Source organism: Gigantopelta aegis, chromosome 4 (assembly GCF_016097555.1).
Source record: "Gigantopelta aegis isolate Gae_Host chromosome 4, Gae_host_genome, whole genome shotgun sequence".
NCBI lineage: Eukaryota > Metazoa > Mollusca > Gastropoda > Neomphalida > Peltospiridae > Gigantopelta > Gigantopelta aegis.
In genome coordinates this window covers 99,029,178-99,048,516 of record NC_054702.1, presented here as the reverse complement: position 1 = coordinate 99,048,516, position 19,339 = coordinate 99,029,178, and the positions used below count along the sequence as shown (strand labels likewise).

General features: G+C 35.0%; 1 protein-coding gene across 1 annotated transcript in view; it reads left to right on the top strand.

Moving 5' to 3' along the window:
• The window catches only part of LOC121371545 (atlastin-2-like), a 35,103-nt gene extending 17,473 nt beyond the window's left edge, over nucleotides 1–17,630 (top strand). Inside the window, exons 4-14 of the mRNA XM_041497518.1 lie at nucleotides 1,966–2,100; nucleotides 2,447–2,551; nucleotides 2,894–2,944; nucleotides 3,961–4,023; nucleotides 5,798–5,890; nucleotides 6,528–6,666; nucleotides 10,288–10,415; nucleotides 13,053–13,109; nucleotides 13,947–14,018; nucleotides 14,790–15,221; nucleotides 16,971–17,630. Of these exons, the coding sequence (XP_041353452.1) occupies nucleotides 1,966–2,100; nucleotides 2,447–2,551; nucleotides 2,894–2,944; nucleotides 3,961–4,023; nucleotides 5,798–5,890; nucleotides 6,528–6,666; nucleotides 10,288–10,415; nucleotides 13,053–13,109; nucleotides 13,947–14,018; nucleotides 14,790–15,221; nucleotides 16,971–17,060 (1,365 nt within the window). The 3' untranslated portion in view covers nucleotides 17,061–17,630. The remainder of the gene's footprint in view (nucleotides 1–1,965; nucleotides 2,101–2,446; nucleotides 2,552–2,893; nucleotides 2,945–3,960; nucleotides 4,024–5,797; nucleotides 5,891–6,527; nucleotides 6,667–10,287; nucleotides 10,416–13,052; nucleotides 13,110–13,946; nucleotides 14,019–14,789; nucleotides 15,222–16,970) is intronic.
• The last annotated feature ends 1,709 nt before the right edge of the window (nucleotides 17,631–19,339 follow it).

Below are 19,339 nucleotides of genomic sequence, written 5' to 3'. Positions count from 1 at the left end.
ATTGAAATCGGTTAGTTCTATCATTTTTAGTGTTCGCACCTCAAAAAACGGTGGCCATTTTGAAAAATAGCAGCCATTTTGAAAGTAGTGCCCGGATGAGTGGGCACCCCTTCTGAGATTGAAGCCACATATGTTACCTTCAATCCCTGAAAGTTTCATAAAATATTCAAAATATGCAGGTTTTTTCTGTGTGGGACCCAGACTATGTATCTTTATCTGCGAATGGTGATTTCAAAATCATAATGAAAGAACAATTCACCCAGTGGTATGCCCACAAAGTTGTATCAAACTTGAACAGCAAAAACAAAGAAACCCTGGACCTCAGGATTAGCGTGCTAAAACACATTCACGCGTGATGGATCGTGTCTGCTATTGACAGGGTGGCCAAAGACCCTGAAATCATCACACGTGGCTGGCAGCTTGCTGAACAATTGGACAATTAATCTGTCTCATCTATAATGAATTGTTTTCCAGTTGTGTGTTATAAATATATTAGAATTTTAATCTTTGTTTTGTTTTAATAACATGGAGCACATAGACAAAAACATAGAAATAAATGTGTCATATTATTAATGTGAATAACACGATCTCGCATTTTTCGCATTAATATTATGATCGCATTAATTTTCAGGATCTACAGTATGTGCTCTTGACAAAATGTAATATCTGCATGCAAGAATGGAAAGTTCAAAGTTGCTTACAGTGTTTCTGCCAGAATGACAGTTTTGGGTATGGCATTATGGAATTAAATGCAACCCTAGTTAACGAGGGGTATGGGGGCCTCCCCCACAAAGAAAATGGGTTACGTTTAGGGTTAGTGTTAAGAAAATCATACAGTAATAATAAAGAGTAATTAATTTTGTCAAAAGGTTAACTTAAAAAAAAAGAATCTGCAAAATATTTAGGTTATGGCACCATACTCATTTTACCCTCTGGCAGAAACCCTGGCTTATTTTGTCAAAATGCTGGTATAAATAATAAACAGCAGGTGTTATTATTTACTTCAAAATCAGTGTGCATGGCGACACCTTTCATAGTCCAATAAAGCTTGTATGTCATCACAGCATGCGTTAATTTACTACGTAGGCATGATTCAGGTATCATTTGTTCAGTATTGATTTATAAGCTAGTATGTGCACAGGTGATTCATTTGTCTTTTCATGTATAATGATTGACAATCATGCTACGAAATTCAGTCTTGTGTATGTTATTACTATGTGCAGATATTACAACAGTCTATGTATTATTACTTGTTAAGTTCACTGCTTTCGTTTGTTAACTGATGGTTATATATGGGGTCTATGCTTAACTTAAACTCCTGGATACAGTATCTTAAAACCACTGTAAGCTACAACGTTACAACAATGCATGCCATAGCCTACAACGGTTTTACGATATTGTAACTCTAAGGTAGCGTAGAAAATCTGAGCCCTAGTTTAAAAAGATTTAAATGTCTTAATTTTTACAGACTTTATTTATTTTCAACACTTGTTGATAAGATCTAAACTAGATCTCTCTTAGAAAAATAGAGATTTAAAGGGACAGACCCTAGTTTCAACCTGTGAAAATTAACACTAAGTTTAGTTAATCTACAAACCTGTAACACATTTGAATAAAGTTACAATTGAGTGAAACATGAGTGTGTGACTTTGAAATGGTGAAATACCCTCTAAAAATAGACTAAAACTCAACTCCATAACTAACTTCTCAGATGCAAGTGCGTTTTTAAAAATATGAGAAATGCATTTTGTGATATTAAAAACACCAGTATGACCAATAACACTTTGAATGTACAGAAATTGATAATCTAAAACCATAAAATCTAAGTAAAGTATGACTTCAGTTATCAAAAACGGATATAATAGTCAAACGTATGTATTAGTGTTTAAAAACTAGGGTATGTCCCTTTAAAATAGTTTACATCACATTTCATGTTTTTCTTTACAAGTCACTGTCTCTCTACAGGGTTCACCCGACTGGATGGGGGATGACGATTCCCCCCTGGAGGGGTTCACCTGGCGGGGAGGGTCAGAGCGAGATACAACTGGCATCCTGTTGTGGAGCGAACCTTTTGTCTGGCAAATACCATCTGGAGAAGAGGTGACAGATCTTTAGAAATACACATATCTTCCACTTTCATTTGATTTAACAAAAAATCCATTCAGTGTATCTTTTAAATATTTTTAACAGTGTAATTTGCAGGAAATTGTCTTGCAGCATGATTTTGATTTCCGAATACAGAAGTCTGAAGAATACTTTCAGTTAGGATATTGTTCAGTGGGAATGTTCTAATGTTAACATATTTGTTTTAGAAACATATTTGTTCTAGAAAGCAATGTCAGTGTGTTTATTAATTCCGTCATGTAGATAAACATTGATTCATGTGTAGTCGAGCACTGTTTATTGTATTGTAAACTAAGCGATCGATCTCTTGTTGGTCTCACAGGTAGCCATACTTCTGATGGACACACAGGGGGCCTTCGACAGCGAGTCCACTGTCAGAGATTGTGCCACGGTCTTCGCTCTCAGCACAATGATCAGTTCTGTTCAGGTATGGGTGTACGTTAGCAATATTTCAAATGTTTTCTTGCATATGTGTTGTTTTCTTTTTAAGATGTAATAGAATTCTTTTAAAATAAAATATGATACCTGAAATGTTTAATCTTATACAGGGCTTCTATTTTCTGTTGCATTGTCATTTGATGTATCCATTATATATTGCAATTTTTTTCAGTGGAAAAACAAACACTTACGGTTTTGTGCAAATGATGCCATTAATAAAAGTTAAGTGACTTGTCTGCATTTTAAATAGATGCATATCTTAACAAAAGAAGATACTGTCAACTTTGCTAATTTGGAACCATGTTTGACAGTGAGCTTTATGTTTGAACAGGTTTATAATTTAACACAGAATATACAGGAAGATGATCTTCAGCATCTACAGGTTAGTATTGTCTTTATTAATCATCAGGGGCAGGACGTAAATCAGTGGTAAAGCTCTCGCTTGATGCACAGTCGGTTTGAGATCGATCCCCGTTGGCGGACCCATTGGCTTATTTCTCATTCCAGCCAGTGCACCATGACTAGTAGATCAAAGGCTGTGCTATGTGTTATCCTGTCAGCAGATAAAAGATTCCTTACTACTAATGAAAAAATTAAGCATGTTTCCTCTCTAAGACTATATGTCGTAATTACCAAATGTTTGACATCCAATAGCTGATGATTAATAAATCAATGTGCTCTAGTGGTGTCGTTAAACAAAACAAGCTTCTTTTTTTATTATTATTAATCATCATTACAAATAATAATTATAAAAAGTAGTTAATGAGCAGGTGTCTGTAAAACATGTTACTGTGATATTGGCTTCTGCTTTCAAAAAGTTTCTCTCATATTGAATGTAATTATTTTTTAAGATACTCGGGGCTTGCACTGGATAGAACTTTCTTTTAGCCAATTTTCTTATATGTAGAGTATTTCCTTGAAGATTCTTCTAATGTGGTTAATTTAAAGAAAAATGTATTAGCAAAATGCTAATATTGTAGCCACTTTGTATAAAAATTAGCAATTTGCTAATTTGGCAGTGGACAGGGTGAATTACTCTTCAAAAACAGTGAAGTGCAACTGCTGTTCCATCTAAAGAATGGAGGAGTCAGTCAGTTAACAGAAGGTAATTCAGAATAAGGAAACAGATATAAAAGTGGTGAAAGAAAAAAGAAGTTGGCTGAATTGGAGAAGAATATAATGTTTAGTTTTTTGTCTTCAAGATTTGCTCATCTTTGAATATCTTGTACTTGAAACAAACATTATCAAATCAACCATTATGCAGTTTACAATTAGGTGAAACCATACAGTAATTCTCATGTAGTAATTGTCGAAGAAATGAAATTAAGAATTAGATTTCATTTTGTTTTTGTTTTGTTTTGATGCATGTTGACGTCACCTGATCATTCTTTCTTACAGTTGTTTACAGAGTATGGCAGGTTAGCCCTAGAAGACAATGACAATGTCTCTAAACCATTCCAGGTTGGTAAATGGATGATCTACATCAATATAAGATTTCTAGCATTGTTAATAAAACTGTAAACATCTGCAAAGAATCACATCCATAAATTATTTTAAAAAATGTAATTACATATATGAACATAAACAAAACAGTTTTTAAAAAAGATATCCCAAAAATGAAATGTTATGGTCAGACCATTGAAACAGTATATGGAACTGTGGTAAACAAAAACTATCAATACAGTTTATCACACCTAAGGCCACTGAGGTACTTCTTTTTGGTCTTTTTATTAATAGTCCAAATATTGATATTATCAATCTTTGTTTGCTTTTAATAAAATACTATATACATATTTGTAGAATGAAAAAAACTCCGCCAAATTATATTTCATGTTTAGCTAACATACATCGTTATAAGCAGATTGAATTGTATTCTCTTTATCTTTACCCCCCGGAAAAAGCTAGTAAAATAAGAAAAAGGTGTCACTATCTTAGTAGAGTACTTCATATGTAATACATATCTTCTTGTATTAATAACTGTGTTTTAACAGAAAATGTAACATTTCATTATGTACTGTAATAATATGTGTTTTGAAGCTCCGAATAAAAATTTGAATTAAAAAAAAAAAAATACAGTTTATCACAAACAAAAATATTTCAGTAACAAATGAAATATTATTATATTGACTTTAAAATATTACAGAAGTAATTTTAAAATTTTAAAGCCGCACACCCTAGTTCCATCCAGCGAAAATAAATTATAATTTTGTTAATCTACAAACCTGTAACACACTTAGATCACGTTTTTATCAAATGGAGTGAAAAAGCAGGTTTTATATCGATAAATACCATGGGAATCCCCATGTCCCAATTGCTTGAAATAATTTTGAAAGTTTGTATTCTGATGTCACCGGTAGATGTCGCTCGAAGCACAACAATGCCTACGTCACGACAAATTTCACAGACTTGGGGGTGCGTTCGTTTCACCTCTCCTGGACATGTTCCAACTGTTCTGTCCTGGTTGTATCCCCTCTCCAGGTATCGTAAGACTTAGCAAAATTATTGGTTTTAAGGGTTTGTAATGTTTTGTATTGAGACACTTACTTGTCTGAACTTTATTGTTACTGAAAATGTTCACGAACTGTGAAGACAAATCTCACAAATGAACAACAACAAATCGGATGTTGATTGCGCGAACCGTGCACGAGAAAACAAACCGAACCAAAATGATAACGGTCACGTGATATACCAACGTCTGTGACATTGAAATGGAAATATCCCCTCTAAAAATAGATTGGACCTCGCTTGCTTAACGGTTTTTTCTCGACAACACGTCTTGTGAAAAAATGCTAAAAATGCATTTCGTGGTTTTACAAACATCAGGATTACCAAAAAGCACTTCAGGTGAATGGAAATGTGTATTCTAAATAATAAAATGTAAGTAAAGTGCAATTTTATTTGTGAAAAATGGGGTTTAATAGCGAAAAACAATGCCGTAATGGTTAAGAAATAAACGTAACTAGGGTGTGTCCCTTTAATGAGAGTGAGTGTTTTATTTGCCGTTCAAGGAAAACATGCAGGATTGATGATTAGCGATAAATCTTTTAAGTGGAAAGTTTATTTGTGAATCTATATGATTCTGCCTACTGCTACAAAGTATATGGTTTTGTTTAGAACAGTTGTATTAGTCAGATATACATTGGAATTACAAGCACAAAAAAACACACCAAAATATGTTTTGTTCGAACATACATGTACATATTTGAAGAAAAGATTTTCGCTTGTGTTTTATCAGAGTCTCTGGTTTTTGGTGCGAGACTGGAGTTTCCCTTATGAAGCATCTTATGGGGTTGCAGGTGGCAAAAAGATTCTTATGAGAAGACTACAGGTAGGTGTACTTAAGAGGGTAATGAAAGGTAATTCTGAGTTTTGATTTTATATGTAATAAATCCAAATTTATGAAAGTTTTAAAGTAATAATATAAAGTTTGAAATGTTAAAATTATCGCGATGCAATATTTTAGAAACTGGCATGTCTTATAAATTGATATTCCTCTTACATTTATGACATCATTTGTACAATAGTTCATTACTTCTTTTGGACCAGAGTTTATGACTTCATTTGTTCTGTTATTTGTAACATTTTACCATTATTTGTGACATTATTTGGTTTAAACAATATTTATTACCATCACACTTGCAATTTTGGGATTAGCCATCATCTTATGCCTGTATTAAGGCCTCTCTCTAAATGTTTACAAATACAAATTTTTCATATATGTCCAAGATGACAGAAATAGTAATTTGGAATTTACAAACAAGAACAAATGGAGAGAGGGAGAAGAGAGAGAGAGAGAGAGAGAAAAAAAAAAAAAGAATGGATGTAAGATAATTACATTCTTTGGAAATAGTCAAAAGTAAAAGCAAGCAATGGTTATGTTATTTTTATTCGTGACACTGTTCATGAATACAAAGCATAACCTCGCATTTACAAATACTGTTAAGACCGACTGTTCTTTTCTTTAGATCTCTAACCGACAACATCCTGAGCTGCAGCAGTTACGAAGACACATCAGTTCATGTTTTGATTCCATCAACTGCTTCCTCCTTCCACACCCTGGCCTTAAGGTTGCTACCAACCCACACTTTGATGGTAGATTACGAGGTACTGAATTTTCAAATACTGTGGTATATTCTGTCCTGTCTCTGGGAAAGTGCATTACCAAATGTTCGACGACCATTTGTGGATGATTAATTAATCGATGTGCTGTCTTGGTGTAGTTAAACAAAGCAAACTTTAATTTTGAATTTTGTAATATAATGTTCAAAATACCGTATATCTTCGCCTATAAGTCGAATTTTTTTCACCCAAAAATTATTTTATAACTTGGGGGGTCGACTTATAAGAGGGTAAAAAACAATTCACCCAAAATATTACCGTTTTGGGGATTATTTTACAAGTTTTATTGTTGAAGTTTGCCCTGTATTTATACTCAAATATGTTAATTTGACACATTTGTTTTTTATAACCCTTTTTTTTGACATTAGAACGGTTTTGGTTATGCAAAAAGGCGAACGATCTCACTCGCATGTCAAGAGAACAGTCCACTTAGTTAAAATAACAGTCATCACTAATAGCAAAAATGTCAACAATACTAACTACCTGTTGCCTGAGTTTATTTTGAAATCTGGTCACTGGCATTAATGGTTGTTCAAACAATGTTTTGTTGGTGATTAACTTCAGCTTAGACTGATATCTGCAGTTCACTGGAGCAATAGGGACATACATAAAAACCAGTGTACTTTCCAGAGTTATCCTCCTTACATGTATTAATATGGCGGCAAAACATGTGATTAACTGATACTTTCAGTTTTATTGTAGTGATCTGTTGTCAGTGTTTATAAATAAAGTTGTTGTCTGTGCACAAAACCATGCTGTACAGTGCCATACGGTAACAGCCAAACAGCTTTCACTATCTACTAAGGGAATATTTCGTTTTGATGCTATGTTACTTGTTTGCGATGTACAAAACGTTAAAACTGAAGTTTGTAAAATAATTTTCATTTGTTCAAATATTGTACATTATTGTTCTCATGTGCTGAAAATAAGAAATACTTCAATATTTATAAGTTGTTTTTCATGGGTCGACTTATAAACGGGTCAATAAAAAAAATAAGTTTTCAGGGCTTGAAATTAGGGACTCGACTTATAGCCGAGATCGACTTACAGGCGAAGATATACGGTAAGTAGAGAATATTCAAATATAGCACAGTATAACAGAGATGTATTAATTTTTATTGGAATTAATGGATAAAACACAAGCACTCATCTGACAAGGGATTGGCATTAAAGATTATAGCCAGGATAGTGATGTAGGTCCAGAGGACAACACAGATAGGCAACAGGAGTGGTGCTTGTCAATTTGATGTTTTCAATATTTGCACTAGTAATGGTTAAAACTCCCATGGTTCGCCAAGCACGCATGAATCCGACATGGCATGCTTCTGATCAAACATCCAATAACATATTGAGGGATCCTATCCTATTCCTCTTGGAGAACTGCACCTAATTCAGCCAAGTTGGTTGGCTGGCATTGACGTTCTTCGAGACATCGTCCGATGATGTCCTACATGTGCTCAATGGGTGAAAGGTCTCGGCTTATGGTTGGCCATGATATATTGTGTTGCTGCAGACTTTGGTGAGCACGGGCATTGTTGTCCTGAAAAACAAAATGGCATCCGGCCTGATGTGTGAAAGGCACAATGGTCAGTGCAAGGATGTTATCGCGATAGTACTGCCCAGTAACCCTTCCATGAACAATATGCAGCTTGGTTCTGGCAGTCATGGTGATGCCACCACACACCATAACAAACCATCCTCCAAATCGGTCATGAGGACGAATGTTGACATTGGCGTAGCGTTCATTGAGATGTCGTCGATCATGGAAGTCTAGTGTGAATCCGGACTCATCTGAAAACATTACCCGAGCCCAACGCTTGTTAGCCCAATGTCTATGATGTGTACACCATTGATGTCTGGCAGCAATGTGTCTTGCAGTCCAATGTGGGGTAACATAGGGTTGATATGCGCAGATGTTACTTCTGTGCAGTCTGTTACAAATAGTCTGACCATACTCTGTAACACCAGTTGTAATACGGAGTTCTCTTGTGATTTGATTGGCTGATTGACCTCGATTCCTCAACGTGTATGTCCTAATGAAGCAGTCCTGACCCAGTGTTGTGGCACTTGGCCGTCCTGAACAGGGACGATCATCCACATTTCTGGTTTCTCGATATCGGGGCCCACAATCGGCTAATGACTGATTGTGACACATTAAGTCTACGGGCCACAATTTGCTGGGTGCCAATTTGGAGCATGCTTACAGCCCTGAGATGTTCCTGATGTTGGAGACGTATTGTTGAAAAGTTACACAATGTTGTAAAGAATGTGACAGCAAGGTTATGATTTAGTGTTCCAGTAACAAACAAGAAAGAATATTGCCACATGTTCACACAATGTACACACAAACTAAGTGTTCAGTTTCAAATCACAACCTTCGCACATGCAACGTCACGTGCTTCGCGATCAAAACAACGGTGCATTTTTTCATGCTCTTTGAACATTAACGCACATTGTGCACTTATTTTAAGTTTTATATTTCATTTCATTGATAATAATTATTGATATTTGAAATGGAATATCCCCTACTTATTTTTAACAGTATAATACAAGTACATTTTAGCTTAGCTTGACTGTGATGAGACATACGAATGATCAGACTAATATGCAATGGAATATCATTAGTATTGTACCTTTTACTTGAAAAGATACTTAATTCTTGTCTTCAAGGATGACAGTATAATTTCTGAAAGCATATTCTCTCTTTTTGTAAATTTATATATATATATATATATTAATTATTTCAGCTATGTAAATAAAATAAATAAGTAAATGTAGAGTGTAAACCATCTGATAAATAAGAAAAATACATAAGTTGTTGGGTTTTTTTTGCATTATATTTTAAAGTTGTTCATGTAATGGCAGATGCATAACCTAGTTTATAAATTATGACTACTTCACATTAGTCAAGTATCGCACTTGTCATAACTGGGGTGGTGTGTAGCCTAGTGGTAAAGCACTCACTTGATGTTGGTCGGTTTGGCGGTCAATCCATGTCAGTGAGCCCATTGGGATATTTCTCGTTCTAGCCAGTGCACTACGACTGGTATATCAAAGGCCATGGTATGTGCTATCCTGCCTATGGGATAGTGCATATAAAAGGAATGAATGAATGAATGTTTAACGACACCCCAGCACGAAAAATACGTCAGCTATTGGGTGTCAAACTGGTAATGTAAACAAATAAGGTGATGATCAACATCAATATAAAAATTCAAGATTTAAATGAAAACAATATAAAGAACTGCGCAAAAATACAATTACTCAAAATTTCAATTTGTGCTGTATTGGCCATTCTCAAAGAGAATGTTACACCCCTGCACAACAGTGAGGTTACAGCACGCGCATGGGATATAAAAGGTCCCTTGCTACTAATGGTCGTAATATAGTATGGCATTGTTCGTCCATTCATATGTATTTTCGTTCATGAACTTTTGTTTCTGGAGCATATCTTTCTTATCAATTCATATTGGATCATCATTATCGTCTAGTGTAAGTGTCGGGTATGGGTCAAGTTTGACACTCGTGGAGGCCCTAGTGAGTAGACTCCAAAAGAGAGAGCTAGCACAAGACTAAAACTGTGATCTAGTTGATATTATATTTCAGATATTGAAGACGACTTCAAAGATCAACTTAAAATCTTAGTGCCTTTACTCCTGTCCAGATCCAATCTTATCCCCAAAGAAATAAATGGCACTCAGATCACCTGCAGTGATTTGGTGGAATATTTTAAGGTATTGTATTTGCATTAAAGAATAAAATTATGGTATTATAGGATATATAGCTTGTTAACTTTTTGGAGGAACAATAATATCGCTCTTATTTTCTGGTTTCTTATGATTATATGTTATTTTCAGTGAGTAGTGGGGGGAACAGGAGGGTCCATAACCCCCAGTCAAACTTTTTTTTAAATTAAATTTTATGAAATCGTACATACATACATAGTGTGGATTGTCCTCTTCTCTCCCCCCCCCCCAGTATAAAATCCTGGTTATTTTACATCATTTTGAAAACACAATTTGGTTTTAATGTGACACTAAAAACAATATCTATTGCATATCTATTAATGTATTACTATCACAAGTTCAAGGTTAAATGAGCGATATGACCCTCCTCGATCAGGCCAATTTCCAGTTACAACCCAGAGACAAGACAGACAGATAAGGAGAAACCATCAATTGTATGGTATGCGACATCTCATTCCAATTGCTATGAGTCGTCGATTTACTGTAATAATTAAATTTATTTGTCTCCCATGATGTCCTATCGTGTTTCTAGTAGTTCTTGCAGCTGACATGAAGCGGTGGCATTGTTTCACACTGACTTATTCAACAATCAATCTGTGCCTTTTATGCGTCCAACATATGCAGTTTGCACGTGCAAAGTATTGTGAACATACTGCACACATTTTTCAGTTTTCACATTTTATGGTAATTGCAAGAAAAGATCCTCATTATAAACTCGGAAACCCATGTTGACATGCTTTAATACATCTTAGCATGTTATAGTAATATATTCTGATAATTCATAGATATACATTAGATCTTTTTTTTTTGCATCACATTAAAACCATATTGTGTTTTCAAAGTGTCAGTATACATACAGATAAACTTTGATAACTTGATCTAGAAGGGGACGAGAAAATAGTTCGTATTTAAGGGAGTTCGAGTTTTCGAAATTAATATAAAAGAGTTTAAATTTGAAACTGCATTGCAGGTGGATGATTTGCTTAATATTGTAAGAAGCATGCGCTTCACTGTATACCTATGAAAACTATGCATCCCCAGTTGAAAGGCAACAACAATTTGATCAATCCACACGCATCAAGTTTTAGAGTTGCATAATCTATTAAATCTTTATGGCGGGACAAAAGAATTAGGTCGAGAGATCGACGTTATCAAGTGTTCGAAATCTGAGTTTTCGAAGGCCGTTAATACTAGTTTGTGTAGCAATGCAATCGGGACCGTCGCTTCAGGTCAAGAGATAGAAATTTTTGAGAGATCAAAGGTGGAGTTATCGAAGTTTCGAAAACTCAAACTTCGAAAAAATCAATAACCCCGATCTCTCGACCTAATTCTTTGGTCCCGCCATAAAGATTTAATAGAGTATGCACCTCTAAAACTTAACACGTGTGGATTGATCAAACTGTTGTTGCCGATAGTATTTTAAAGACAAATGTATTGTCAATTATGTCAAACAAGCGAAGCGTGCCTGTCTCGGATGGTCTTGGATGTCGAGGATTAGGGTGATAATTACAGACTAATAGATCGCTGACTAAGCGGAACAAAATGATCCTATGTTTGGTAGTCGGTGTTCGTCCGCGGTGGAGAGCCACGCTACGTAATACTTAATTACAGTCTGGTTAACTTCAAAGAGCATTTATAATAATTGTTAGCGCTGTTTGTTTTTGCTCTCAAAAGCGTGAATCGTGTCAAACTTTAGCTTTTCTATTTATGTATCAGTTAATGTTTAAGAATTACCAGTCATTTAGTTATGTTAAATATTGATACATCACAGATTGAGAAATTTGGGGAATGTGGGGTTTGCCAGATCGGTTTTAAAAAGTTCTGCTTTCTTGTCATTCAAGCAATCTTGTGTAGGGCCCAGAAATGGAGAGTAGGTGGCCAGATTGGAGAAAGAAAGTAGAGGTGCGAAGCGTAAATAATTTTGTGTAAAACAAATACATAGAGTGTTATTCGGCATTTAGTGTTTTATTTGTTAGTTACGTTTTGACATCTGTAAAATACATCAACGTTGCTTTTTGTTATTTATGTATGTATGTAAATGCCTTGTTTTTTTGTGTGGTTTTTTTCTGTCAATAAATACATGTATCCTATATGCCCAAGCATATATTTCAGATTCATCTGGGAGATCTTTTTGTTTATTTACTTACTTTTACAATATATGCAAAATGAATGTACGACAGGCGTCGAAAATGCCAACAGCTGGGGTAGGGTGGGATGAGATGGGGTGGTGTAGGGTGAAGTAACTGATATATTAATTAACCTTTCAACTGGGGATGCATAGTTTTTAGAGTTCAGAGGTAGGCAGCGAAGCGCATGTTTCTTACCATATTAAGCGAAATAAACCAGCTGCAATGCTGCAACCAGCTGCAATGCAGTTTCAAATTTGAACTCTTATATATTAATTTTGAAAACTCGAACTCCCTGAAACTCAATCTATTTCCTCGTCCCCTTCAAGATCGAGGAATATACACATACACATACACACACATGCTGTATACATGTTAGTGGCCTAGGTACAGTTATTTTTGCCAATTCACACAGTTTGCAAATTAAAAAAAAAAAATTGTACATACCTTGAGAAATGTAAAAGACAATCCTTAAATAAATGTTTTGTTTATTTTTCAGGCCTATATCAAAATTTATCAAGGAGAGGAGTTGCCGGAACCAAAGTCAATGCTGCAGGTGTTGGGTTTACTTCTTTGTTAACTAACTGTAGTAACGATAGAAATGTTGGTAACATGTTTCATCATGGTCAGAAAAAAACAATGTATTCATTGTTCAAAGAGATGGACTCCCTCCATTTTAAATTTAAAAAATGAAATCTAGTGCTCTGTGTCATATTAAGAGTCGACTTCCATTGTATACAAATGTATACAGGTCCAGACTTGAAGCTTGAGTATGAGGATCCAGTCTTTAAGAGTTTCTTAGTTATGTAATGTGTACTTGTGCTAAAATAACTTTTCTACTCTTCTTTATTAAAAATCTTTGACCACCTCCAAAATGTATAACCCTTTTGCAACATGGTTGGTTTGTTATTAATGTCTGTGTCTCTCCAACCAGTGATTCATAAGTGGTATATCGAAGGCTATGGTATGTACAGGTGTGGGAATTCTCCTCGGATCCATGGTTTTCCTCTCGTGGAACATTGTGTTTCCTCTCATTTTAATCGTCCTTTCTTCCAAAATGTCAGATGGTGCAGATGTTAACCTATGATTTCAAGAATTTCCGGGTCTCCTCTAGATTTCCTCTTTTTTACAGTTCACCAATTCCTACCCCTGATGTAAAACCTGGTCTTGTGCTTATAAACGTTTACAATCTATCTAGACTGATCTTTATTGGGGTCGCACACATGTTAAATTGTCAGTATGTTGTTGAGAGGCTCGAGTCTAGACTTGAAAAAATCTTATGAGCACAGAACATTTCTTACTGTTTGAATCTAATTGCTGATCAATGAGGCACCTATTTTGTAAGTGGTATTTTTTTTATCTTACTAACATTGTCGTAATGTTTTTATTTTAGGCAACTGCTGAAGCTAACAATCTTGCAGCTGTGTCTAACTCAAAAAATAAATATATCAAAGAGATGGAAGAGGTGAGGACACTTGCATTAACGGAAATGTCATTTTTCACGTTTGAGTTTTCCAATAGGTTATTTACACTGCAAGTTATATCATATAGACCTACCTTGAAATATCACTAGTATTTGAAACCTTTTATTCAGAGAGTATTTCTGACTGGATTTTATTTTATTGTCATTTTGCTGTTTTTAATTAAAATAAGTAAATGTTGACAGATGCATGTATTTACTTTCTTTTTGTTCAGAATGTATATAAAATTGTATAAAAGAGAATAAAAATAATAAATTTGTTTTGTTTAACGACACCACTAGAACACATTGCTTTATTAATCATCGGCTATTGGATGTCGCTCGATGCATGGTCAGTGTGGGATTGATCTCCGTCGGTGGGCCCATTGGGCTATTTTTTGTTCCAGTCAGTGCTCCACAACTGGTGTATCAAAGGCCGTGGTATGTACTACCGTGTCTGTGGAATGGTGCATATAAAAGATCCCTTGCTGTTGATCGAAAAGAGTAGGCCATGAAGTGGCGACAGCGGGTTTCCTCTCTCAATATCTGTGTGGTTCTTAACCATATGTCTGACGCCATATAACCATAAATAAAATGTGTTGAGTGTGTCGTTAAATAAAACATTTCCTTCCTTCGTTAACTTGTAAAGACTTGGAAAATTGCAAACTTACAGCTGTTTTGCGTTTTGTTTTGTTGTTTTTTTGTTTAATTTTTTTCAATAAGTAACTAAAATATAAAGTGTTTCTAGTGTCGGTAATCACTCTGATTTTGTTGCAGGTCATTGGTGGAGACCAGCCATATATGCATCCAGATCAGGTGGAGAAAGAACACACCCAGTGCTTGCAGAGAGCAGAGCGCCTTTTTTTCCAAACCAAGAAGATGGGAGGTCCCGAGTTCAGCAAGAGATATTCGGACCAGCTTCGGGAAGAACTCGACGAGGCGTTTGAAAACTTTAAAAAACACAACGAGGCCAAGAACGTGTTCAGTGCAGCGAGAACCCCTGCCGTGCTGTTCACCGTCATGGTAGCCTCGTACATGATGGCGGGCATTGTGGGCATGCTGGGAATCGAGTCGCTGGCTAACCTGCTGAACCTGGTGATGTTCGTCTTCTTGGTCCTCATGCTCACCTGGGTGTATGTCCGCTACACCGGTGAGCACAGAAACGTGTCCACGGTCATAGACCAGGTAGCAGATCTCATCTGGGATAAGGTCAGTTCGCATTTTCTGGTTTTTGTGTCACCTATACCAACAAATATTTCTCGTTCCAGCCAGTGCACCACGACTGGTACATCAAAGGCTGTGGTATGTGCTATTCTGTCTAGGGATGGTGTATATAAAAGTTCCCTTGCTGCTAATCGAAAAGAGTAGCCCATGAAGTGGCGACAGCGAGTTTCCCCCCTCAATATCTATGTGGTCCTTAACCATATGTCGGACGCCATATAACCGTAAATAAAAATGTGTTGAGTGCATCGTTAAATAATCCTTCCTTCCTTCCTATACCAACAAACTCCTGCAATTAAGAAAATGTCAACAGTGAAAGAATAGCTTAAAGGGACATACCATAGTTTTTAAACACTAAGGCATATTTTTTACTATTATTGACGTTTTTGATAACTGAAATCATACTTTACTTAGATTTTATGGTTTAGATTATCAATTTCCATACATTCGAAGTGTTTTTGGTCTTCCTGGTGTTTTTAATATCACAAAATTACTTTATCATATTTTTAAAAATACACGTGCGTCTGAGAAGTAACAGTTATGGAGTCAAGTTTTAGTCTATTTTTAGAGGGTATTTCACCATTTCAAAGTCACAGACTCGTGTTTCACTCAATTGTAACTTCATCCAAATGTGTTACAGGTTTGTAGATTAAATAAACTTAGTGTTAATTTTCCCAGGTTGAAACTAGGGTCTGTCCCTTTAAGGTGCCACACCGCCATTAATTACTCATGCAGTTCAATACAATTTCTATGTCAGAATATAGTCTGTGAAAAATACAACATTATCGAGAGGGTCATCATGTAACTAATAATTTCCGGGAGTGCTCTCAACTGACAAGTACTGTGTAAAAAAATCAACATAACCCGGTAGGTCGATCTCAAAAGTTTTCAGTGAGCCACCCTCATGTGAAAGTACTGTGACTGTCCCTTGTTGCTGTTATACAAGTGGCATTATACCTCTTGCACAGTTGTTATCAGTTAGTACGTCATTATAACAAGTAACTTCAACCAATGGGTTATTTAAATACTACATTGGTTAACTATATACATGTAATCATCAAAGAAAGATTTCAAAAGGCATATTACAATTTTGTAGTTTTTTGTGTGTGTTTTATGAGAAACTGTTTCCTAAACCAGACTATATTAAGCTGCTACATCAAGTAACGACGGACAAATGGTGGTGTGTTGACTAAAGTAGATATTTTTCAGTTTGTATCTTATATTTAAAAGAGCGTATATGTTAGGTTCCTGGGTTTTTTTCATTTTACATACATACTAGTATATAACAAATAGTTTTATGGTTTTTTCTGGCCATTTGTGATTCCAGACAAAATTGTTTATCGAATAGCATATGTTCACCTTTGTCCTTTCTCAACCATTCAGTTTCCTTCTATATATTTAATGCTTATTTATCCAGCTTTACATCCCAAAAATGTTGTCACTGAACCAAGTTTCCTAAGTGAAATTTGTCATTTTTGAAATATTGTATAAAGTTTTAATCCATTTGTTTGTTGACATTTTGAAGTATCCACCGTGTTTAAATAAAAAAAATTAAAAGGGATAATCAGAAACTTTCTTGTGTGTTGAAAATCTATTGATAATAAAATGCCAGAGATTGTTATTCTGGGTACTGTACTATAACGTATATTAATCTTATGTTTTTCCCTATATACCTACCTTTTATGCAGCCACTTTTATCATTTCCGGGAAAACTGTTCTTTTTTCTTTCTTTTTCAGATTCTTTCTCAAATATATACCACGGCAGCTCAGCATGCGGCTAACCAAGCTGCTAAGCATGCAGTGGGAAAAATAAGGAAGACACAATAGTTAGTGCTAGCACATACATGTAGCACAGCGTCTACAGGTCTATTATGCAACAACAGAGTATACTCCACGGAGGGGTCAAATTCTATCTGCCTTCTGCAGGGCAGAGACTGGTTTAATGTTTGTTGATAGGTTTCCATTGACGTTTGTGCCAGTCATGTTGACTCGTTTATTTTCTTACTGCTATCGACTGTGCAGATAAAAAGATGACTTGTAGTTGGTGCAATGGACTTGTTTAAGATTTCATCCTTGAAGCTGGTAGAAAATATTTAAATTCTACCTCTGCAGTGTTGTGTTTCATCCCCCAACATATTTTGCAGTAAATTGTGATACTTTTTTCATCCTTCTCGAAATATTTTGTATTTCAAAATACTGTAGATTAACTGGTTCAGTGGATGTGTACAGAAATACCTTGAAATAATTCAAATTGTTATAAAAAAAAAAAAAGTTGGTCATGTTAAGTTATACAATGTTAAAATTATTGGAAACAGTTGTGTTCAAATTTCAGTAATTAAATTGTTAATTGTACATTTATGAAGTGAAAACATTTCATTAAAGACACTTCTTAATAGTTTTGTTGGATAAGCTGTTATTAGTGCAAACAGAAATACTAAAAAATGTTACCTCATATTCTGCAGAATCCCACCTATTTGTGTTTGTGTAAACCGTTTAGTATATTGTAGAAAATCAGTACTTTGCATATACAGTAAAACCTGTCTAAACTGGATCATGGTAGGGATCTAATGGTTATCCGATTTAGTCAGGATGCAGTGTTTAGAGAGTGGAATTTTAGAATTTAGAAAATTCATGACCATTAAACTCAGCCGGTTTTGACATGATTCCTTCAGAGTCTGGTTTAGATAGGTTTTACTGTACTTGGGTACTTTGGTATAGACCGATTTTGTGATCATAAAATATTTTTATTACATGTTTAAATCATTAATTCCATACATAATACCAAATACTGACAGAATCCCGAATCTATAGGTGAGGGAAAGATGAGATAAGATTAATACATGACTACTTAATAGTGTAACCTTTGTTCGTGTGTTACTGGAAAGTAGCATATAATCTCATATTCCACATCATGATTTTCCAAATCTGTATGATCCCCCGTACACTGGACTTCCTCCTTCCACATTCCAGTCCTTGTCTTTCCAACTGCAGTACATGCTTTTCCTAGAACAACCTGGTTAGTTCACATGACCACTCATATCACATACTGTGTGGTGAGATATTTAGGGAGTGTTGCAAAGTCATCTGTAGCATTGTTACAGTAATTGCAACCTTAGAATAATATCTGTAATGTAGATCAAGGCTAATATTGATAATGTTATTAGTAGCTACAAGAGTTGAAAAACATAATGTGTTTACAAAATAGATGCTGTGGAGACAGTTTGAATATTTGATACATATTGGTTTATTGTACTGCACTTGTTTAAAATGCATGTTTATGATAGTTGGTGAAATTTTAAAGCAAAAACAATAAATCAAAACTACGACTTTATGATGTCAAAAATCAAGTAGGAGTGTAGTAATAAGCAGTCAAACATTTCTATGTGTCAAAGGATCACTAGTAAAAGCAGCCACATTATTTATGTACTATATTCATCAGACACAATAATAGCCAACATTTAATTAGTGCCTACAATGTTTTTGTACACGACAATTGATTTTCTTTAATTCAGCGTTTAAAATTCTTCTAATCCTTTTGTCCCAGACGCCACTGGCAGAGAAACTGAACATGCATGAAGCTTGCTTGGCTAGGGACATGATAATACAATTCTTGATCCTGATCTTTTAATTTCAATTTTTTGTTAAATTAGGTATATTTTATTGTGAGACAAATCTTTAAAATGTTAAATTGTAATGTGATCAACGTATTAAACATTGTTTTAGGAATCATATTGGCAATCGGACAAATTGTTCAAAAACAGAACTACTTTAAACAAGCTGATTCTCAAATTATTTCTTTGGCAAATTTATTAGGATTATTTTTTTTATTATTATTTTTGAAATCCAGCTTTCTGTCCATATTTGAGAAATAGATTAAACCCTGAAATGGTTTACTTTTTATCAAGATTAAAACGGCTGGGTAAGTGGGAATTGTTTTTGAAACCCTGAATATGTGGATCTAATTATGTAAATCTCCACATTTTAAAGGTTGGTCTAAGGAAGACATGACCATATAATTATACCATTTCAAAAGTATGGGTTTTTGTTTGTTTTGTTTTTTGTTGGGGGAGGGGTTTCAATGCTAAAGTAAATTAAGGCTGTGTAGT